The sequence below is a fragment of the Hylobates moloch genome, unplaced genomic scaffold (assembly GCF_009828535.3).
Source record: "Hylobates moloch isolate HMO894 unplaced genomic scaffold, HMol_V3 SCAFFOLD_16, whole genome shotgun sequence".
In the NCBI taxonomy this organism is placed as follows: Eukaryota; Metazoa; Chordata; class Mammalia; order Primates; family Hylobatidae; genus Hylobates; species Hylobates moloch.
Window position 1 is genome coordinate 55,247,264 of NW_026652291.1, and position 21,091 is coordinate 55,268,354.

Below are 21,091 nucleotides of genomic sequence, written 5' to 3' on the forward strand. Positions count from 1 at the left end.
ACCATTGCACTCCAGCCTGGGCAACAAGAATGAAACTCCATCTCAAAAAAAAAAGAAAGAAAGAAATATTTCCCTGTTCTTATTGCTCAAAGGAAAGGTTATGGATCAATTTATTTAAAGACAAGTTTTGGCTGACAGCCCAACTTTTTTTTTTTTTGCTCATTAGCATGGTATAAAGCAGGTCATTTAATACAACTATCTAATGTATATTTGCGACCACTTTCTTCTGGATGATATATTAGAAGGTTATATTGTTCAAGGCAAGAGTTCAGTGAGTCCTGTTTTTGAGTTTTGAGGTATGTTTGAGTTTGCTTTTTTTTTTTTTTTTTTGAGAGTTTTGTTGTTCGCTTTGTTTTTTAATGCCTGAGGTATACTATTCTACCTACTTTTAACATTGTCTTGGCTAAAATTAAAGCAGACCCCCAACTACTGTCTGGCCTGGGGTCAAGGCTGATTAAAGACCCAAATTACTTCCTGAGGGAGGGACAGGACTCTGCCTGAGGGTAATCATTGAGGTCACCTTCAGGCAGAGGTGAGGCAATCTTTCTAGTCCAGCATTTTGTCCTCATTAGGTTTCCCCATTTTGACAAGTGATTTGTTAATCCAACTCCCAGCTGTGTTCATTGTTGAACAAACAGGCTATGCCTTGAACTGGCAAGTTACAACATTAAAATAAACTCCTATTCAGGACTCTTTTAGGCTCACTCTGATTTATTATTGCTTATATCCGTATCTCCAAGGATGGTGCTTAGCATATGGTCAGCACTCAGTAAATGTCTGTTGAATGAATGCCTGAACATAGAGTAGCTAAGAAAAACTATTTTTGAAGTGTTACCTGAGGGACAGTTTATCAATTCTGTAGATCTGGATTCTTCACCATGTGTAAGCTTTAGAAGGTCCACAAACACCCCAAAATATGTAAAATTCTGTGTTTATGTTTGAATGTGCAGTTTTCAAGGGAAACAATGCATAGGCTTCCCAAAGAGGTATAGTTAAGAAGAACTGCTCTAAATAATCTAAAATCTTTTCTTAGATTCAGCTAGACCATTCAAACAATCTGAGTGCTTAAAATGCATTGTTTTATCAAAAATTTTTTAATGTTATTACATCTGTCAGATGTTAGAAGCAGCCCTTTAAATATCAGCAAAATGATGAGAGTTGTATCCTGCAAAGATGTTCTTGACAATATTGTTCATTATGTAACTCAGTGTCCGCTTTGTAAAAGAACTCCCACCCACCTATAAACACATACCTATACCAGGAAAATTTCTCTCTTATTATAGATTAATTAATCCTGTGCCCTTTTGAATCACTGGCTTATTTTTAATTAAGGTTTGCTGTGATTCACCCAACTGATCTTGTTTCTATCTCCCATTGGCTATATAAAATGCAGAGCAAAATCTAGCCATTGTATATAGCATGCATGTTACTTTTCCTCCTCATAGTTTACCTTTGCTTCATTTTATTTTTGTAACTCACCTTTGTAGATCTAGCTGAGGCATTAATTAAAGGCAATACTGAGGTTTTTTTCAGCTGAGTTAGCCATGCTTAGGACATATTTGTCCTCTGAAATTGATTTACATGCATTTTTTGAAAGATAACATCACAAAATATAAATTCTGTGTTAAATTTCAAAGATCAATTTTAAGTCACAGCAAAAGTCAGAATTTATGTTTATTTTCTAGGCTCTAGGTTTTAAAAGTATAATTGTAACCTTGTTTTTTACTCCCTAAGGCAGCCAGCAGTTAGATTCCATTCATGTAACACAGTTGGAGAGAGATACCGTTTTAGTGTGTTTAGACAGTAAGTACTATTTTTAATTTTATTTTGAGTATACTACTTGATAAAGCAATTTTTTTATTCTGTTAAACCATAATTCAAGATTTTCACTATTTTTACTAAAAATGTTACTTATCATGTGTAATTTGTAAGGGAAAAAAATTACCTCTTACGGCTAAATAGTTGAGCACCAAGGTAGCCATTTTTAAAGAAGTATACATTTTTAAAAATGAGAGTGTAAATATTCAATATATACTGTATAAAAAAATAAAATAATAGCAGAATTGCCATTTACCGATGGAGGCACTCTTACAATATTTTTTGCCATTTGGCATAAAAGTACTCAAGATAAATAGTTGAACTTTATTAAGAATATTATTTGATATCCATGTAAAATCCACATATATCAAGTTATATTTATTTTAGCAGATTTGCATGTCCAGTCTTGACTTGTTTTTTTTTTTTAAGAATTTGTAAAAATTGTAAATCTACAAGGAAAATTAAAATCAAGTAAGAAACTGGCCTCTGAGTTAAGTTTTGATTTTCGCATTGAATCTGTAGGTAAGTCTCCTTTTTTTCATAAATCAGTTTGAGATACTTATGATTATTAAAATTCATTCTGTACTTAGGGTTGTCTAGACCAGCACTGTCTCACAGTAATTTCTGTAAAGGTAGAAATGTTCTACGCCTGTAATCCCAGCACTTTGGGAGGCCAAGGTGGGCGGATCACAAGGTCAGGAGTTCGAGACCAGCCTGGCCAACATGGAGAAACCCCGTCTCTACTAAAAATACTAAAATTAGCTGGGCGTGCTGGCGGGTGCCTGTAATCCCAACTACTTGGGAGGCTGAGGCAGGAGAATCTCTTGAACCCGGGAGGCAGAGGTTGCAGTGAGCCAAGATCATGCCATTGCACTCCAGCCTGGGCAACAAGAGCAAGACTCCGTCTAAAAAAAAAAAAAAAAAAAAGATAGAAATGTTCTCTATTTCTCTGTCTGTGCTCTTAAATACAGTAGTGATTAAACACATATGGCTATTAAGCACCTGAAACATGATTAGTGCTACATTTTCATTTTTTAGATTTTAATTCAAATTTTAATGTAAATAACAACATGTGGCTTCTTGCTCTCATATTGCACAGTGCAGGTTCAGACCATCATAAATCTTTTAATATTTAAAACTTGTAATCACTTTTAACATTTCTGTTCATTATTCCCTTTGCTGCATTAAGTGAATTATACTTCCCCCAATTCTTTCCCAATCAGGAAGGTATTTGTGTGATGCGATAACAGTGTTAGATATGCCATAATTCTTTGCCATGTAAGATTCTGGGTGGTGTGTGTTGATATTACTGCTTTTGGATCTATTTTTATATAAATAGCTAGTCCTCTGAGGACTTGTAAACTTTTATGCCATTTGCTTCCTTGTCAATGAATGTTTTACTCTCTAATACTCATTGGTTTTATGGTGAAAATTATTACAGTTTATTATTGTTTGCATGCTCATTGATCATATGTCAGTATTTTCTCCAGGAGTGACAGAACTTGTGAAAAAAATGATGAGTGGAAACATTTTTAAACATTTCATGATATGATTCTACCATAAATCAAAGGCACTAAAATGAAGTTGGCAATTTTTATTTGGGCCATAAAAAATAACATGTACTTTATAATTACATATTTTTAAAAACACAATTTTCATTACTTAGACAGTTTTTTATTTTTAAAAAACATTTTAATATGTATTTCTCAATTGGAGTTTTACCCTATCACAAAATATGTTTGTGCCTCTGTGTGACATTTTACATGAAAATAGTTTGCTTATGATTGGGAAATTTAATTTATTAAAGCAGAAAACCTAAACTTTCTGTAAATGTCAGGACAAAAGAAATTTTGGAAACTAGTTTGTTATTTTACTCCTTATATTACATGCCAATTTGGATTTAATATTTTTGAGAGAGATTCTGACATAGGAATCCTTAACTCCTCTTCACTTTCACTGAAACACACTGATACCTCAACTTTTTCAGATGTGCCAAATTATCTTGGTAATTTTAATTGTTACACAAAAGTTTGTTCCTCCTAGGCTACCATCTTTTCTTGCCAGTAAACCTTGGAATAATTACAAGAATCCTCCTCGGGAAAAAAAATGCCTTTACAACACCTCTTAAAAATAAAATCAGTAACTGGGTTATTTGTCACAGTCAGTGAAACACATGTGATTTGTCATTGTCAAATACTTTTATTTTTATTGAGCTTATGTTCCCAGAACATTCTTACATTAACTTTTTACAAAAAGTCAATAGTCTAATAAAAACAATTAATTTTCAATTACTTTCCTCCATCACTTTTAATTATGCTTTTCTAACTCTATCTCTAATACTTACTTATAATGGTTAAATACTAAGAATTTTACGTAAGAATTGACTCACAGATCCCAAATATTCAGTGTGTGGTTAAATGTTGGAATGTAGGGCAGCTTTATTTTATTTTTATTTATTTATTTTGTTTGAGACGGAGTCTCGCTCTGTCGCCCAGGCTGGAGTGAAGTGGTATGATCTCGGCTCACTGCAGCCTCCACCTCTGGGGTTCAAGCAATTCTCCTGTTTCAGCCTCCTGAGTAGCTAGGGCTACAGGCGCAGGCCACCACACCTGGCTAATTTTTGTATTTTTGTAGAGACGGGGTTTCACCATACTGGTCAGGCTGATCTCCATCTCCTGACCTCAGGTGATCCACCCACCTCGGCCTCCCAAAGTGCTGAGATTACAGGGATGAGCCACTGCGCCCGGCCAGGTTTATTTTTTAAAATTTCTTTTGTTACAGGGAAAATGTGAACATAAATAAAAAATGCTTGTTTAAAGCTACTTCTGAATATGTAAAGTATTTAAACAACAATGCTTTTAATGCAAAAACTCAGTTATATATGTTTTTATGATTTTATTCATTTAAGACAAAAGATACACTGTATGAAAGAAACGAATATGCCAACATCCACCTTAATCAGAAGTTAGTTCATGTTTAAATGAACGGCTTTTATATGTATCTTCGAAGACTTGCATAACCCTACCTCAGTAAATTACTTGAACTTAGGCATGTCTTAGCCACAAAAATGTTGAGAAATCATGGTCTAGACAGTGGAATTTTGCACTAGACACTTGAATAGGCTTATATTATTTATTAAAAGTAGAGAAAATTTATAGTGAAATGCTCTCTGCTTTATATTAGTTTCACTTCTCCCTTATCATTTTTAGTATGCCTTCAAGACAGTGTGTTGGCTTTCTGGAAACATGGGATGCAGGGTAAAAGCTTCAAGTCAGATGAGGTAAGCCTTCTCAGATTACCTCCACTGACTCCCACTAACAATTTTAAATGTCGAAGCACTCATTTTATGCATTTCCTCTCTGAACCTACATTACTGTGTTTAGTGCTTTTAATGCTATGAACTGGTAGAACAAAAAAGCCAGTATTTTCCATTCAACTATGTTCACTTTTGTATCATAGTTCAAAATTCTCAGTGGCCACCAGGAATTGCAAAATATAAGTTCACACAATTTCATTTATCTAATTTGTAATTTGTAAATATGGTTGCTAAGCCTGTAAAACTTTTCTAAATTTAATAAGTGTTTTCCATAATCTATAAATATGTAAGCTTCTTTTTAAATATATTTTAAAATCTAAATTAATACATAGTGGAGCATAAGAATAAGGGAAATCTAAGAAAATTGACTCATTTAGTAACTATCGAGTACCAACTATGTTCAAGACACTATTATTGTAAATAATATCGAACTCTAAATAATACCTACTGTGTTCCAGGCGCTTTACAAATATTTGTTTATTTCAGGCTCAAAATAATCCAGTAGAGGTAAATACTATTCATATTGCCATTTTTACAGCTACAGAGTGGTTAAGTAACTTGCCCAGAGTTACATAACTAGTGAAATGGAAGAGTCTGGATTTGAAGGGTCTCTTTAAATCACTTCTAGCTGAGATAATTACATTTCATGCAGGAGATGGGATTTGGGCCTCCAACTTGAGGAATGCAGTCCTACTAGCTAAGATAATACTAACAGAGACATTTCACATTTACGTGAATACTTGTGTGATTCTTCTAACTATGGCCTAACAAGTTTGTGAACTTACTTAAAGCTCAAAAACTTCTTCTGTTTGCATTTATCTTTAGTTTTATCCACACTCTTACTTATATATAAATGAATATTCCTACCTCTTATATGAATGCAGAATTAGAATGCTTCCAGGAGGAAATGACATAAATCAGCTGTCTTTGAATATATAAGTTTATCTAGTTACTGATACATGTCACTAAATGTCACCAAGTCCCTGCACTTGATGAAACCTGCAGTCCTACTTATCATATGGTTATTCTTAAATGCTATTTTCATTTTGTCACTCCTATGGTTAGAAATCTACAGAAGGTCCTTGTTTCTTACTGTATCAAATATTGATTCCATTTCCTAAATATCTATTTTTAACTCTTTTTTTTTTTTTTTTTGAGATGGAGTCTCACTCTGTCACCCAGGCTGGAGTGCAGTGGCACAATCTCAGCTCACTGCAACCTCCACCTCCTGGTTCAAGCGATTCTCCTGCCTCAGCCTCCTGAGTAGCTGGGATTACAGGCGTGCACCAACACACCCAGCTAATTTTTGTGTTTTTAGTAGAGATGGGATTTCACCGTGTTGGCCAGGCTGGTCTCGAACTTCTGACCTCACGTGATCCACCTGCCTTGGCCTCCCAAAGTGCCGGGATTACAGGTGTGAGCCCCACACCCGGCCTATTTTTAACTCATCTTGATTACCTTTTTTTCAGCTTATGTTCTCATCCTTCAACTTGGGCCTAGCTAAAGTCTTGACCTCTTTCATAAAGTAATACTCAGTCATTCTAGGCACAATGATTAGAACATCTCTGAACTTAATACTCTGAAAAATCAGCTCTAACTAGTATAACACCTAATTTATTTTCTAATTCAAGCTTATTAATTCTATTTTCCCAGGTAGACTGCAAACTCCTTGATACCAGACTTTTTTTTTTTAACTTACTTTATATCTACACTATCTTAGTGTGGGTTCCTCTAAAAGTAGACCCTAAGACAAGGACTCAAACACAGATAGTGTATTTGGGAATAGATTCCAGAAGACAAGTGATGGAATGAGGAATGGAGAATAAAGAGGGGCAAAAAGCCAATAAAGAGCACATTAATAAGCTAGTTCCCACTAAGAGCAACCGGGGCTTAATCCAGTAGGGACCACTGAGGAATGAGGTAAAATACACCTCAGAATTGACTCATTTGTAGGTGAGGAGGCTTGAGCATGTATGCAGCAACTGCTATCCCATGTTGGTTAAGGCCTGCCCCCAGGTATACAAACTTCGGGCACTTTGGGATAGTACCTGCACATGGCTGAGCACCCTCTGCAGCTTTGTAGAAAACAGAGTATACAGGGTCTTGCTCTGTTGCCCAAGCTGGAATGCAGTGGTGCAATCATAGTTCACTGTATCCTTGAACTCCTGGGCTCAAGCGATCCTCCTACTTCAGCCTTCTGAGCAGCTAGGACTACAGGCATGTGCCACTGTGCCCAGCTAAAATTTTTAAATATTTTTATAGAGACAGGGTCTCACTGTGTTGCCCAGGCTGGTGTCAACTCCTGACCTCAAGCCTTGGCCCCCAAAGGAGCTCCGCAGTCCAACAAACCTGTATTCAAGTCTTGAGTCTACCCATTATATGAGATTGAACAACTTATTTAACCTCTTGGAGTCTTAGTTTCTTCTTCAATGATATGAGAATTATAATGCATATCACAAAGAGTTCTTCTAAGTAGAGTGCCTGACCCATACTGGATGTTCCATAAATGTGGGTTGATTTCTAATAATATGCAATCAAAAAACTTACTATAATTTCTTTTATTTGAGGAATTAAGTCTACCAAAAAATATTTATTGTGTTAATAATTGCTCTAAATTAATTTTAAATTATTGTTAAGGCAATATGGGGAGTAAGATGTTACTGATAGGTATTTTTCTTTCCTAGGTTACCCAGGAGATTTCAGATGAAACAAGAGTTTTCCGCTTATTAGGATCAGACAGGTAATAGTTTGGTTGTATTAATTTAATTACCAAAAGAGTTCAAAGATCGTACTCTTAATTATACTGTCAGTCTGTAATTGTTTCAAACAAAACTCTTAGAAGCTCATTGACTTAGATAAATTTATCTGTGTCTTTACTGAGAGAATTAGTAATATTTTAATAAGTTAACTAAGCAATCTTTTGTCAGTGTGAGGATTGTTATTCTAGAGACAGTTATATTCAACCAAGACAAAATGTGTTGATATAGATATCGATGTCCCTAGTACCATGAGAGCTGTTTCGGGCCCGTTTGTCTTCATTTCTTCATGGTGTGCTGTCTTCCATTAACTATTAGGAATATGTACCTCTTGATGATATTTGCTTTTATATTAGAAAATGCCTGATTCGGTTTCTAAAGTTAATCTAGGTTAAAAAGAATTATGTGGTCTCTTTATATCCCAAATAAAAGACAAGTTGCAAAACTGTCATCTTATGAAAAAAATGTAGTAGCTGTAGCTTTTGATTTCCAAAATCTACTGCCTACTTCTTTTTTTCTTTTTTAAGACGGTCTCACTCCGTTGCTCAACTGCCTACTTCTATAACTAATAAAATACCCATTCCTTCCTCTTTTCCCACCAAAAGTTGTTACTAAAGCAAAATTGGCTATAGTGGTATGCATTAGTCCTGAGACAAGGATTGGGAACCTCTGGTCTTCAGGTTCACATTGTTTAAGTTTTAGATACTTGAGGAAGAAGGGGTAAATGGAGTTATAACTCCATAAAAATTTTGAAGAAAGTTTTATAGGAGAACAGGAATTTTCAAAAAATGATGACTACCTTAGTGAATAGAAAAGGTAAGCCCACAAAGCATGGCAACTTTGTGGGCTTACCAGCCCACACAAACACAAAGTTGTCCAGCCAACAAAAAGAGAATTTGAGGATCATCTGGTAAATGACTCTAGAACTAGAATGAGAGGCTCTTTGCTTCTCCAGGAAGGGCTGAGAAAAGAATTGTGCGCCGGGCGCTGTGGCTCACGCCTGTAATTCCAGCACTTTGGGAGGCCGAGGCAGGTGAATCAGCTGTCTCTACTAAAAATACAAAAAGTAGCCAGGTGTGGTGGCGTGTCCCTGTAATCCCAGCTACTCCGAAGGTTGAAGCAGGAGAATTGCTTGAACCCAGGAGGTGGAGCCAAGATCGCACCACTGCACTTCAGCCTGGGCAACAGAGCAAGACTCTGTCTAAAAAAAAAAAAAAGAATTGTGGATCATCCATTGATCCTGGTGTAGATAATCCTTTAATGAGACCAAGCGTGAGAGAATTCAGCTTGGTAGAGGGTTGGCATCAGAGGCCGTTTCTCTCAGTTCCTTGTTTCCTTCTACCTACTCTGCCCAGAGCTTTGTCCATCACTTTTCCCTTCCCTGTTTGTATTCTCTGTCCACTCTATCACTGTTTGCTCTAAAAAACTACTTCCTTCAGACTGTTGCCTTGCTCTGCTTGTCTTCTTACATGGGCATCTCCTTGATTTTAAGATACATATCTAAACAGAGTTTTTGTTTTATCTTCACAAGTGGTTAAAAATTTCTTTTGTTGCCGGGTGCGGTGACTCATGCCTGTAATCCCAGCACTTCGGGAGGCCGAGGCAGGGTGGATCACCTGAGGTCAGGAGTTCGAGACCAGCCTGACCAACATGCAGAAACCCCGTCTCTGCTAAAAATACAAAAAAATAAGCCATGCTTGGTGGTGCATGCCTTTAATCCCAGCTACTCGGGAGGCTGAGGCAGGAGAATCACTTGAACCCAGGTTGCGGAGGTTGCAGTGTGCCGAGATCACACCATTGCACTCCAGCCTGGGTGACAAGAGCGAAACTCAATCTAAAAATAAAAATAATAAAAAAATTATTTTGTTGCTTAAGTATAGATATTTGTGTCTAGGAAAAAAAAACTAAGCATGTCAAAATTTTAATAGCGGTTAACTCTGGGCAGTTGGATTATATTTTCTACTTTTCTGTAATGTCTAATATAAAGTATCTATGACTTTTTAAAAATGTTTTCATTATTAAAGTAATAACATGCTAATTATAGAAAATTGATACACTAGAAAAAGTGTTATGTGCAGTTTTCTTTCTCCTATTCCTCTTCTAGAAACTTTTGTCTCTGCGTGGGTATATTATTTTTTATTTTGTTCTCAAACTCTCTTCCCCACAATTAAAATGTTTGGAATAGCACTTAATTTTTTTTTTTTCCTATCAGTCCTTTGATTGAACTCTTTCTCCACTTTTGTTCCAGCAGCTAGGGAAAGGGGCCCCATTTCATACTATTTTTAAAAAGCTATTTCAAATACCTTGAAGAACAGTTTGGACGAGTGTCTCTTAGAGTCCTATTTTATTCTCTTGGCTCTTCTTCCATCCTCTTCCTGTTAGTGTAAATCCCTAAAGTATTATATATTATACCTTTTGTTGGCATAAATGAGTAAGCAAATTTTGTTCGTTGTTTTTTGTTTGAGAAGGGGTCTCACTCTCTCACCCAGGCTGAAGTGCAGTGGCACAATCACAGTTTCCTGCATCCTCAAACTCCCGGGCTCAAGGAATCCTCCCGCCTCAGCATCCCAAGTAGCTGGGACTACAGGCGCAGGCTTCCACACCCAGCTAATTATTTTATTTTTTTTGTAGAGTTGGGGTCTTGCCATCTTGCTCAGGCTGGTCTCAAACTCCTGGGCTCAAGTGATCCCCCTGCCTCAGCCTCCCAAAGTTCTGGGATTACAGGTGTGAGCCACCACACCTAACCCAGATTTTTTAGTTGGAATAAGATAATGAGACTATCCCAAAATGTCTTCAATATTTTATATTCATCAATTCTTATTGTGTTTTAAAGCTGTAAAATGTAAAGCTGGATTGTGCATCTGTGATCCTTATGTAATCTTACTGAAATGTGAACAATGATATTCTTTCCTAGTTTGATGTTAGTATTTGATGTATGAAATCTGTAGTTACTCTTAAGCCCTTTGTTTTGGTTTAATTACAGGGTTGTCGTTTTGGAAAGTAGGCCAACAGAAAATCCTACTGCACACAGCAATCTCTACATCTTGGCTGGACATGAAAATAGTTACTAAGCAACAGAAACTGATCTCAAATGACAGGAAAATGAATATACTCCATTGAAAGGAAAAATAAGGAAATTCAATACAAACTGCACTATGATTTACTTTAACTGTTATGGGTTATATTGCAAATGATCTGTACTTTAGGGTAGAATTCAATATTTTCTGCAGCTGGAAACAGCTAGTCTATCTCTTGCCACTGTGTGGTGGTTATATCAAGTTTGCTTAATAAAAGCTATGAGAGAAATAGTCCTCAGTTCCAGGAAACACAGTCTTTTTTTAAAAAAAACAATAATGTTTGTAACAAGGGTGCCATGGTATTTTTAGATAACTCGTGATTATCTTAAGAGAGATAAATTTTGTGATCATTTTATACCATGTCTTATTCCTTCTCAATGAACATAATTTGATAAATTCTCAAGCAAGGTTTTCACTTTTGTATTGGCCATTCTGTATGTTTTTGTAAAATAGAATATTTAATCCTTATTTATTAATCTCTTGCTGGAGTGGTGTAATGTATCTAACTTTTAGCAAAGGAGGATTGCAGAGCAGCTTAAATTTTTTTATAATGTATAAGAATTTTGTTTATCTTTTAAGAGTAGTAAAGTACTTTGAGTGTTTGGGGGTTAGACACACACATGCAATTTTGCTTAACAAAAGTATTTCATAATACAGTTTCATACAGAATTACCTTAAAAGGGAGTCTTAGGTTTTCAACTACAGATAGTTGTAAGGGATCATACAGAAGATATTGATGATAGTTGAAATATTCTTAGAAGGGGTGTGTATGTCTAGGTGTGTCTACCATGTGTATGTATTCTTGACAAGCAGTATAAAATACCTGTGATTTTTCTTTACATTAGGGATAATGCATAAGGAATTAATCTTCATATATATTATCATCCCTAATGGGGGGGGGGAAGTATTTAATTGCCCATGATATGTATTTTACTTATACTATGCCAGAGAGGAAACTATAAAGTAATTACACATGTAATCTTGGGTTTTTCACATATGTAGGTATACATTTTGAGTAGGTTTAAGAAGAAAAAAAATCTTTAAATTGAATTCCTGATGGGATAGTATCAATAAGTATTTAAAAGCCAGTATTCTAAAAATAATAAAGGGTAGGGTCATTTTTGAGTTTTTCTTTTGCTATTGTTAATATTCAAAGTTAAAGTGTTATGTTGGTACCTGTTGTCTTAATGCATTTATTGAGAACAGCATTGAGATGATGAACAGGGGGTTAGCAATAGCAAACTATAGAATTATTTTGACTAATTATTTAAGAGGAAAACAGTATAAGTATCTCATTCAGTATTTAGCAATTCTGTAAAATAAGTATTATCTGTTTTTCAGATGAGGAAATAAGGGTTTAGCAAGGTTAAGAGATCTACCCAATTTACACAGCAAGTTAGTAGTTGAGCCTGACCATGAGTCTTCTGACTCTGTTCTTTTCACTATGCAATATGCAAACAATAAAATGTTATACAAATGGAATATAAAGTTATTTATTCTTTAAAAATGCACATATGATTTCAGTAAGTGTGGCTGTTTACTTTGGATATGTTAAGAATATGGGATACAGTAGATGACAGGGGGACCATCCTCAAAACGGGACATTTACATGATGGATAAGAAAGCCAGTATCCTCCTTTTCTTACTGGATCCTGGCAGCCAGATCTTTACCATCCCACGGTGGAATACCGAAGAGTCTTCTCTGTGAAATCTGACCAATGCAAGTGAAAAGGCCTCATTAAGATCTTGATGTCAGACACGTCCCAGCTAAACTGCCCAGCTAGATAACACTACAGTGAAAAATCATAGTTGGCATGCCCACTATCCCACGCATTGTGTCTAGACCTTGCAGTTAGTCTTTTAGTCCTGTGCTCTTAAAAATGAGTAAACAACCAAGGATTACAAATAAATGAAGGAGAAAAAACAGTCTGGGGAAAACAGAGGAAACAGACTATGAAGGGTAAGGAGAACATCAAAAGAAAAAGTATTTTCAGAAGGATGTTGCAACCATGAGTCAAGGGCAGGGTACTTTTAAAAAGTTGGGTTTCAAAAAAACAAAAAGCTCTTAGAAAATAATATGATAGCATAGCTGAATAATTCAACTAGAAGGCTTAGAATATAAAGTTGAAATTTCTCAAAAAAATTTTTTAAATGGAAATGTTGAAAAAAAGTTAAGAAAACTGACAGCCCAGGAGGTCTAATATGTAATCTCCCAGAGTTCCAAAAAGAAAACAGAAGAAACCATTAGAGTGTTTCAATAATTTTCCAGTATTAAAGAATATCAGATTCTAGGTTGAAAGAACACAGTGGATGAAAAAGACCTTTACCAAAGCACATCATTATGAAATTTCAAGGATGCTGGAGTCAAAAAGAAGATCTACGTTTCCAGAGAAAAAGGTCAGGTCAGATACCAAGGAATAAGACTCAGGATACCTTTATTTTTATTTTTTGAGACAGGGTCTTGCTCTATCACCCAAGCTGGAGTGCAGTGGCACAGTCTCGACTCACTGCAACCTCCATCTCCCAGGCTCAAGCCATCCTCCTGCCTCAACCTCCTGATTAGCTGGGACTACAGGCGCCCACCACCATGCCCAGCTAAATTTTTTTGTATCTTTTATAGGGTTTCACCATGTTGCCCAGGCTGGTCTCAAACTCCTGAGCTGAAGCAGTCTGCCCATCTCAGTCTCCCAAAGTGCTGGGATTGCAGACCTGAGCCACTGCATCCAGCCCCGAATAGCTTTAAATTTCAACAGAAGCAATGCCTTCAAACTTCTGAAAGAAATTTCCAACCTAAAATTCTGTATCTGACTAAATGTAACGTAAAAGTCAAATGAAGACTTTTATGTTATTCATAACATAAAATTTGCCTCCTATATATCCTTTCTCAAGCTACTAAAGGATGTGCTTCATAAAAAGGGCATAAACCAAACAAAATGACAAAGGATGCAGGAAATGGGATTTAGCACAGGAGAGAAATGAAAGAAATCCCCAGATGATGAGGATGGAATATCCAAGGATGATCACTACACCAGGCATAGAGAGTATATTGAAGCATATCAGAAGATCCTGGCCACACGTTTTTAGAAAGATTAATAAAATATCCAATGTATCTCAGTATCTTAAGAGTGAGGCAACCAGCAAAGTAAAAGCGTTCCTCCTAAAACAAAGCCTGAGTCAAGAACATGGGTTAGTTTATTTTAGAGATCCCAAAAGCTAGGAGTGAGGGACTTGTGATATTGCGAAGGAGAAAGGGGAAAGTCAATCTAAAACGTGGTGTATTATTGAGGTCATTTCTGTGTAGACAGTAGGAGCTTGATTCCACCAGGTCCTCAAAGAAGCTATGTGATAGCTCCCCGAAATGCCTCCTGAAAGACAAGTGGCTGGAGCATTTAACTGTACACTGTCATTTTTCACTCATCAAGTTGCTGCCAAGGGCATTATCTCCTTGCACATGGGGCAGTTTGCACATGGGCACAGTAGGCTCCTTAAGCGTCAGAGAAGACCTTGAGACAGAAAGCTGAAAGAGTAGGAAATGGGTCTTCAGTTCCCATGGAACTGTCCACTGATACTGGCTGGAATCAGAAGGTAGGTGGAGGAGATGCTTTTCAAGGCTCCAGGTTTCAATCAGAGATGACAGTGATTCTGGAGAAAAACTAACCAAGCCAAACAAAAAACTGGCAGTTAACTCCAGGAAAGCAGAATGGGCAAAAAAGAAAAATTATGACCAGTGGATGAATGGCATAATAATGTTAACAAAATATTAATCTAATCAAAATTACAGCAACTTTATTGGGAGAGGACATGGTATTGTGGAGGTTAGAAAAGTTATCAAATTCTCATTTTCCACAGTAGGAAATCAGTGGATAATACCTAAAATTGAAAATCAAGGGATTACATCAAACTAAAATTCTGCACGCAAAGGAAGCAATCAACAGAGTGGGAGAAAATATTTGCAAACCATACATCTCTTAAGGGGTTAACACCCAAAATACATAGTGAAATAACTCATAGCAAGGAAACATCCCAATTTTAAAATGGCAAGGCCAGGTTGCATGGCTCACACATGTAATCGCAACACTTCAGGAGGCCAAGGCAGAAGGATCTGTTGAGACCAGCCTGGGCAACATAGTGAGACCCCATCTCTACAGAAAATTTTTTAATTAGTTGGGTGAGGTGGTGCACACATGCAGTCCTAGCTACCCAGGAGTCTGAGGCAGGAGAATCACTTGAGCCCAGGAGTTCAAGGTTCAGCAAGCTGTGATTGTGCCACTGCCCTGAAGCCTGGGCAATAGAGCATGAAGGCCCTATCTCAAAAAAAAAAAAAAAAAAAAAGACCCAAATAGACATTTCTCAAAAGAAGACATACATATAGCCAACAGGGCCAGGTGCTGTGGCTCACGCCTGTAATCCAGCACTTTGGGAGGCCGAGGCGGGCGGATCATGAGGTCAGGAGATTGAGACCACGGTGAAACCCCGTCTCTACTAAAAACACAAAAAATTAGCCGGACGTGGTGGCGGGCGCCTGTAGTCCCAGCTACTCGGAGAGGCTGAGGCAGGAGAATGGCGTGAACCTGGGAGGCAGAACTTGCAGTGAGCCGAGATCGCGCCACTGCACTCCAGCCTGGGTGACAGAGTGAGACTCTGTCTTAAAAAAAAAAAAAAAAAAACCAGCACTTTGGGAGGCCGAGGCGGGCGGATCATGAGGTCAGGAGATCGAGACCACGGTGAAACCCCGTCTCTACTAAAAATACAAAAAATTAGCCGGGCGCGGTGGCAGGCGCCTGTAGTCCCAGCTACTCGGGAGGCTGAGGCAGGAGGATCACTTGAACCTGGGAGGCAGAGGTTACAGTAAGCCAAGATTGTGCCACTGCACTCCAGCCTGGCAACAGAGCAAGACTCCGTCTAAAAAAAACAAATGGCCAACAGATATATGAAAAATTACTCAATGTCACTAATTAGGGAAATGCAAATTAATGAGATATCACCTCACACTGTTATCAAAAAGATGAAAGAGGCTGGCTGTGGTGGCATATGCCTGTAATCCCAGCGCTTTGTGGGGCTGAGGCGGGAGGATCACTTGAGGCCAGGAATTCGAGACCAGCCTGGGCAAGCATAGCAAGACCCTGTCTCTATTAAAAAAAAAAATTTTTTTAAGAAAAATTAGCTGGGTGTGGTGGGCATGCCTGTAGTCCCAGCTACTTGGGGGGCTGAAGTGGTAGGATCCTTTGAGCCTGGGAGTAAGAGGCTGCAGTGAGCTATGATCGCACCACTGTACTCCTGCCTAGACACCAGATCAAGGCACTGTCTAAAAAAAATAAGCGCTGGAGAAGGAAACCCTTGCACGCTGTTGGTAGGAATATAAATTAGTGCAGCAATTAAGGAAAACAGTATGGAGGTTCCTCAAAAAAAAATTAAAAATAGAACTGTGTGATCCAGCAATCCCACTACTGGGTATGTGTCCAAAGGAAATGAAATTAGTATTTTGAAGAGTTACCTGCGCGCCCAAGTTCATCACAGCATTATTCACAGTAACCAAATAAATCAACCTAAGTGTCCATCAGTGGATGAAAGGATAAAAAAAAAATGTGGTATATATACACAATGGAATACCATTCAGCCTTGAAAAAGAGAAGGAAATCCTGTCATTTGTGACTACATGGATAAACCTAGAGGACATCATGTTAAGTGAAATAAGCAAGGCACTGACCAACAAATACCACATGATTTCACGGACATGTGGAATCCGAAAAAGCAGAACTCATGGAAGTAGAGAGTAGAAGTGTGGTTACCAGGGCCTGGAGCTGTGCTGGGGGATCTTAGTTTGGGGATGGGGAGATGTTGGTTAAAGGATACAAAATTTCACTTAGGAGGGTTTGGGTTTTTTTGTTTCTGTTTGTTTTTGAGACGGTGTCTTGCTGTGTTGCCCAGGCTGGTATGCAGTGGCGCGATCTCAGCTCACTGCAAGCTCCGCCTCCTGGTTCACGCCATTCTCCTGCCTCAGCCTCCTGAGCAGCAGGGACTACAGGCACTCGCCACCACACCCGGCTAATTTTTTTGTATTTTTATTAGAGATAGGGTTTCACCGTGTTAGCCAGGATGGTCTCGATCTCCTGACTTTGTGATCCGCCTGCCTCAGCCTCCCAAAGTTCTGGGATTACAGGTGTGAGCCACCGTGCCCGGCCAGGAGGGTTTTTTTAATCAAGATTATTTCGTGGCATGGGAATAACATAATCTGCCAAAATAATGAAAAGTTGTTTTTGAGGAGAGAGATGGAAGGGCATGCTTTGTGATAACAAACTTTTACAGGTCTATTTGATTATGTGCATGCATACATTTGATTTTTTTCATGTTAAAGAAAAATGTAACTTTAAATAAAAGCATGAACCCCTGCATGACCAGGACAGTGTGACAAAGCCAGTTTCTTCCACTGTACTTTGTACACAGTAGGCATTCAATAAATATCAATTGAGTGTAGCTAATGTATGCATCATGTGGAAGGAGGCAAAAGTAGCTGGGGACAAAAAGCTAGGTGAAGTAAATCCCATAAGGTCTTGTGAGAAAAAGCAGTTTCATCAAACTTCTTTTCTTTGGCTAAGCCTCCTCTCCAGCCTTCTCTCCCACTATTCTGCCAAGCACCCTGGGATACTGGCACATAGAGGCCATGATCACTCCAGTTTCATTGCTGGGCTCATAATGGCTCTTCCATCCTACAGTTCTGATTTATTTTATCAAAACTTAAATCCTTTACCTTAATGATACTCAGTTCAAGCCATAACTTTTCTATGACAGCTCTGACCACTTAATCCAAATCCAAATCGTTTTCTGTTTCTCAGAATTTCTACAGCACATATGGATTGTACATTTCAGTGTAACATTCAATTGTTACTTACTAGCCAAACCACTTAGCACTTACCTTAGACAACTTATTCAACCTGTCTAGGCCTCCATCTTTTTATCTGTTGATTGGAAATAATGGCCCCTTCATTGGTTGTTAGGAAGATTAAAGGACATAATGTGGATTAGTTTCCCGCTCATAGCAGTAACTCAAGAAAAACAAAAAAAAGTTGACTTACTTATTTTTCACCAAGAAGTTCACTAAGGGCATAGGTATGTTTTCATTCTTTAACTGTTCCTTTCAGTATGTCACATATTGGTGGACTTAGCATGGGGCTTTTAAATTTTTTTTTTTTCTAGTTCCTTTGGGTATATATTCAGTAATGGGATTGCTGGGTCAAATGGTATTTCTGGTTCTAGATCCTTGAGGATTCACCACACTGACTTCCACAACGGTTGAACTAATTTACACTCCCACCGTGTAAAAGTGTTCCTTTTTCTCCACATCCTCTCTAGCATCTGTTGTTTCCTGATTTTTTAATGATCACCATTCTAACTGGTGTGAGATGGGGAAAGCATTCCCTATTTAACAAATGGTGTTGGGAAAACTGGCTAGCCATATTGCAGAAAGCTGAAAGTGGACCCCTTCCTTATACCTTATACAAAAATTAACTGAAGATGGATTAAAGACTTACAAATGTAAGACCTAAAACCATAAAAACGCTAGAAGAAAACCTAGGCAATACCATTCAGGACATAGGAGTGGGCAAAGACTTCATGACTAAAACACCAAGGGCAATGGCAACAAAAGCCAAAACTGACAAATGGGATCCAATTAAACTAAAGAGCTTCTGCACAGCAAAAGAAACTATCATCAGAGTAAACAGGCAACCTACAGAATGGGAGAAAAATTTTGCAATCTATCCATCTGACAAAGGGCTAATATCCAGAATCTACAAAGAAGTTAAATTTACAAGAAGAAAACAGACAACCCCATCAAAAAGTGGGCAAAGGATAGGAATAGACAGTTCTCAAAAGAAGATATTTATGCAGCCAACAAACATGAAAAAAAGCTCATCATCACTGGTCATTAGAGAAATGCAAATCAAAACCACATTGAGATACCAACTATAGCATTTTTAAAAGAAAATATCTTCATGAACTTAAGGTCTGCAAAGATTTTTTTGAACAGAACATTAAGTTTTGACTATAAAAAGGTTGGTATGGCAGATCACTTGAGGTCAGGAGTTTGAGACCAGTCTAGCCAACATGGTGAAACCCCATCTCTACTAAAACTACAAAAATTAGCCGGGCATGGCGGTGGGCACCTGTAATCCCAGCTATTCAGGAGGCTGAGGCAGGAGAATTGCTTGAACCTGGGAGTCGGAGGTTGCAGTGAGCCAAGATCGCGCCACTGCACTCCAGCCTGGGCAACAAGAGCGAGACTCCATCTCAAAAAAAAAAAAAAAAAAGTTGGTAAAATAGGCATCATTAAGATTCTCTACCCAAGACGAGTAGAGAAAATCTTCATTTTATAAAAATGAAGACAAGCCACAGAATGGAAAAAGAGACTTGTGTTACATATAGCCACAAAAGATCTCCCAGAAGACCTAAAGAACTACAATCAATAAGAAAAAGGCGGACAACAACCCGGTAGAAAAAGGAGCAAAAGATTTCGAGCAGGCATTCCACAAAAGATAGCATCCAAGTAACCAATAAATATGTGAAAATGTATTCAGCTTAATTGGTTATCAGATAAATGCTCCCTTCAAATGGATGCTGGACTGCTAAAAGCACCAGATGTCCTGTATACCATAAACAACCACTTGGTGAAGCTTAAGAAAAGCAAAACCACTCACTGCATTTGAGTGAAATGGTTCATTAAATCATCATGATATTCAACCACATGTTCTTTCCTCAGTAATTTTGCTAAGTGTAAGATTTAGCACACTGTAAATGTGACATTTGATTTTGGGTATCTGACTTTATCCTGGTCATGCTTCTTAAAGCTAAGTCTTCCTGGATTAGTTACCTCACCATGATTATCTTACGATGAATAGAAGACACAAGAGAATCCAGAGATTTCTGTTGATCATGGAGCACCTGCCAGGGTGCCAGGGCATCCTGGCCATTTGACATGTAAATGATCTACATAAAGCACTGACTCTGGGTCAGACTTTCAAGTCCATAATTACTTCTCAGTTTGTGATTTCTGAAAACCCACAGTGAATAACAATGTCCATTTAAATTCCTTGAAGTCCAGTTCGCACATCTCCTCCAGGATTTCACAACCTTGATATGGTTTGGCTGTATCCCCAATGAAATCTCATCTTGAATTGTGAATTGTGGCTTTGCAACTTCTAAAGATCAGAACTTAAGCTAAAGTAATAACATGGAATTTTATGTTAGATAGAGTATTAGGGGGGTCATGGAGCTTCCTTGAGGTTCCTAAAATTGTATTATACAGCTGCCTACACTAACAGCCTTATGTCACATCAGGAAGTGATGCTTACATTTTATTGAGAGAAAAGAGAAAAACAACATTATTGGCACCTGCTCTGGGCCAGGCACTGTGTTAAACATTTTACATGAGAGATCTCATCTTCAAAATGAGTCAGTGAGGCAGCTATAACTATCCCTATTTATAAGTAGAATAGAAAAATACAGCAGATACTTCTCATGCTTTGTGTTTGTCTTTGAAGACCCTTCCAATATTAGAGTAATTTCCCACCTTGTGACTCTCGTGTCTCCAAAGAAGAAGCCCAACTCCCTTTCCCAGCACCTAGCAGCTAGGGTGCAGGCTCCTCCAACCAGACTTACGCACACAAGTCTCAGTCTGAAAGAGAGCAGCACAAGGAAGCAGGTGCTGTTCTGAACGATTGTTCTGGCTTGGATGGTGGAGAGGAGTCTGGCCTTTGTGGGTAGGAATGATGCAGAGTCATGTGTATAGCATCCAGCATTAGCAGGCCAAGTATAGTGCCAGCAACAGCAGTGGCAGCTCTAAAGTCTGGCTGAGGCAGTCCTGCCGAACAGTTTTGTTATTGTTTCTAGCTGTGTAGTCTCCAGATCTGGCTTTCTGACCCTTCTGGAGATTCCTCAAGCTATTTAATATCCTTGAATAAATCCCTTTCTGCTTAAACAAGCTGAAGAGACTTCTGCAGTTGTTAACTAAGATCCCAGAATACAAATGAAAACCACATTGAGATACCAATTCACACACACTAGGATGGCTACTATCAAAACAAACAGAAAACAAATGTTGGTGAAGATGTGCGGGAATTAGAATCCTT

General features: G+C 37.9%; 1 protein-coding gene across 1 annotated transcript in view; it reads left to right on the forward strand.

Annotated features, from left to right (window-relative positions):
* Nucleotides 1-11,435, forward strand: part of MAP4K5 (mitogen-activated protein kinase kinase kinase kinase 5) — a 117,750-nt gene extending 106,315 nt beyond the window's left edge. The window contains exons 29-33 of the mRNA XM_032179205.2: nt 1,735-1,803; nt 2,248-2,340; nt 5,028-5,098; nt 7,819-7,874; nt 10,874-11,435. Coding sequence (XP_032035096.1) covers nt 1,735-1,803; nt 2,248-2,340; nt 5,028-5,098; nt 7,819-7,874; nt 10,874-10,961 — 377 coding nt within the window. The 3' untranslated portion in view covers nt 10,962-11,435. The remainder of the gene's footprint in view (nt 1-1,734; nt 1,804-2,247; nt 2,341-5,027; nt 5,099-7,818; nt 7,875-10,873) is intronic.
* Nucleotides 11,436-21,091: the final 9,656 nt, after the last annotated feature.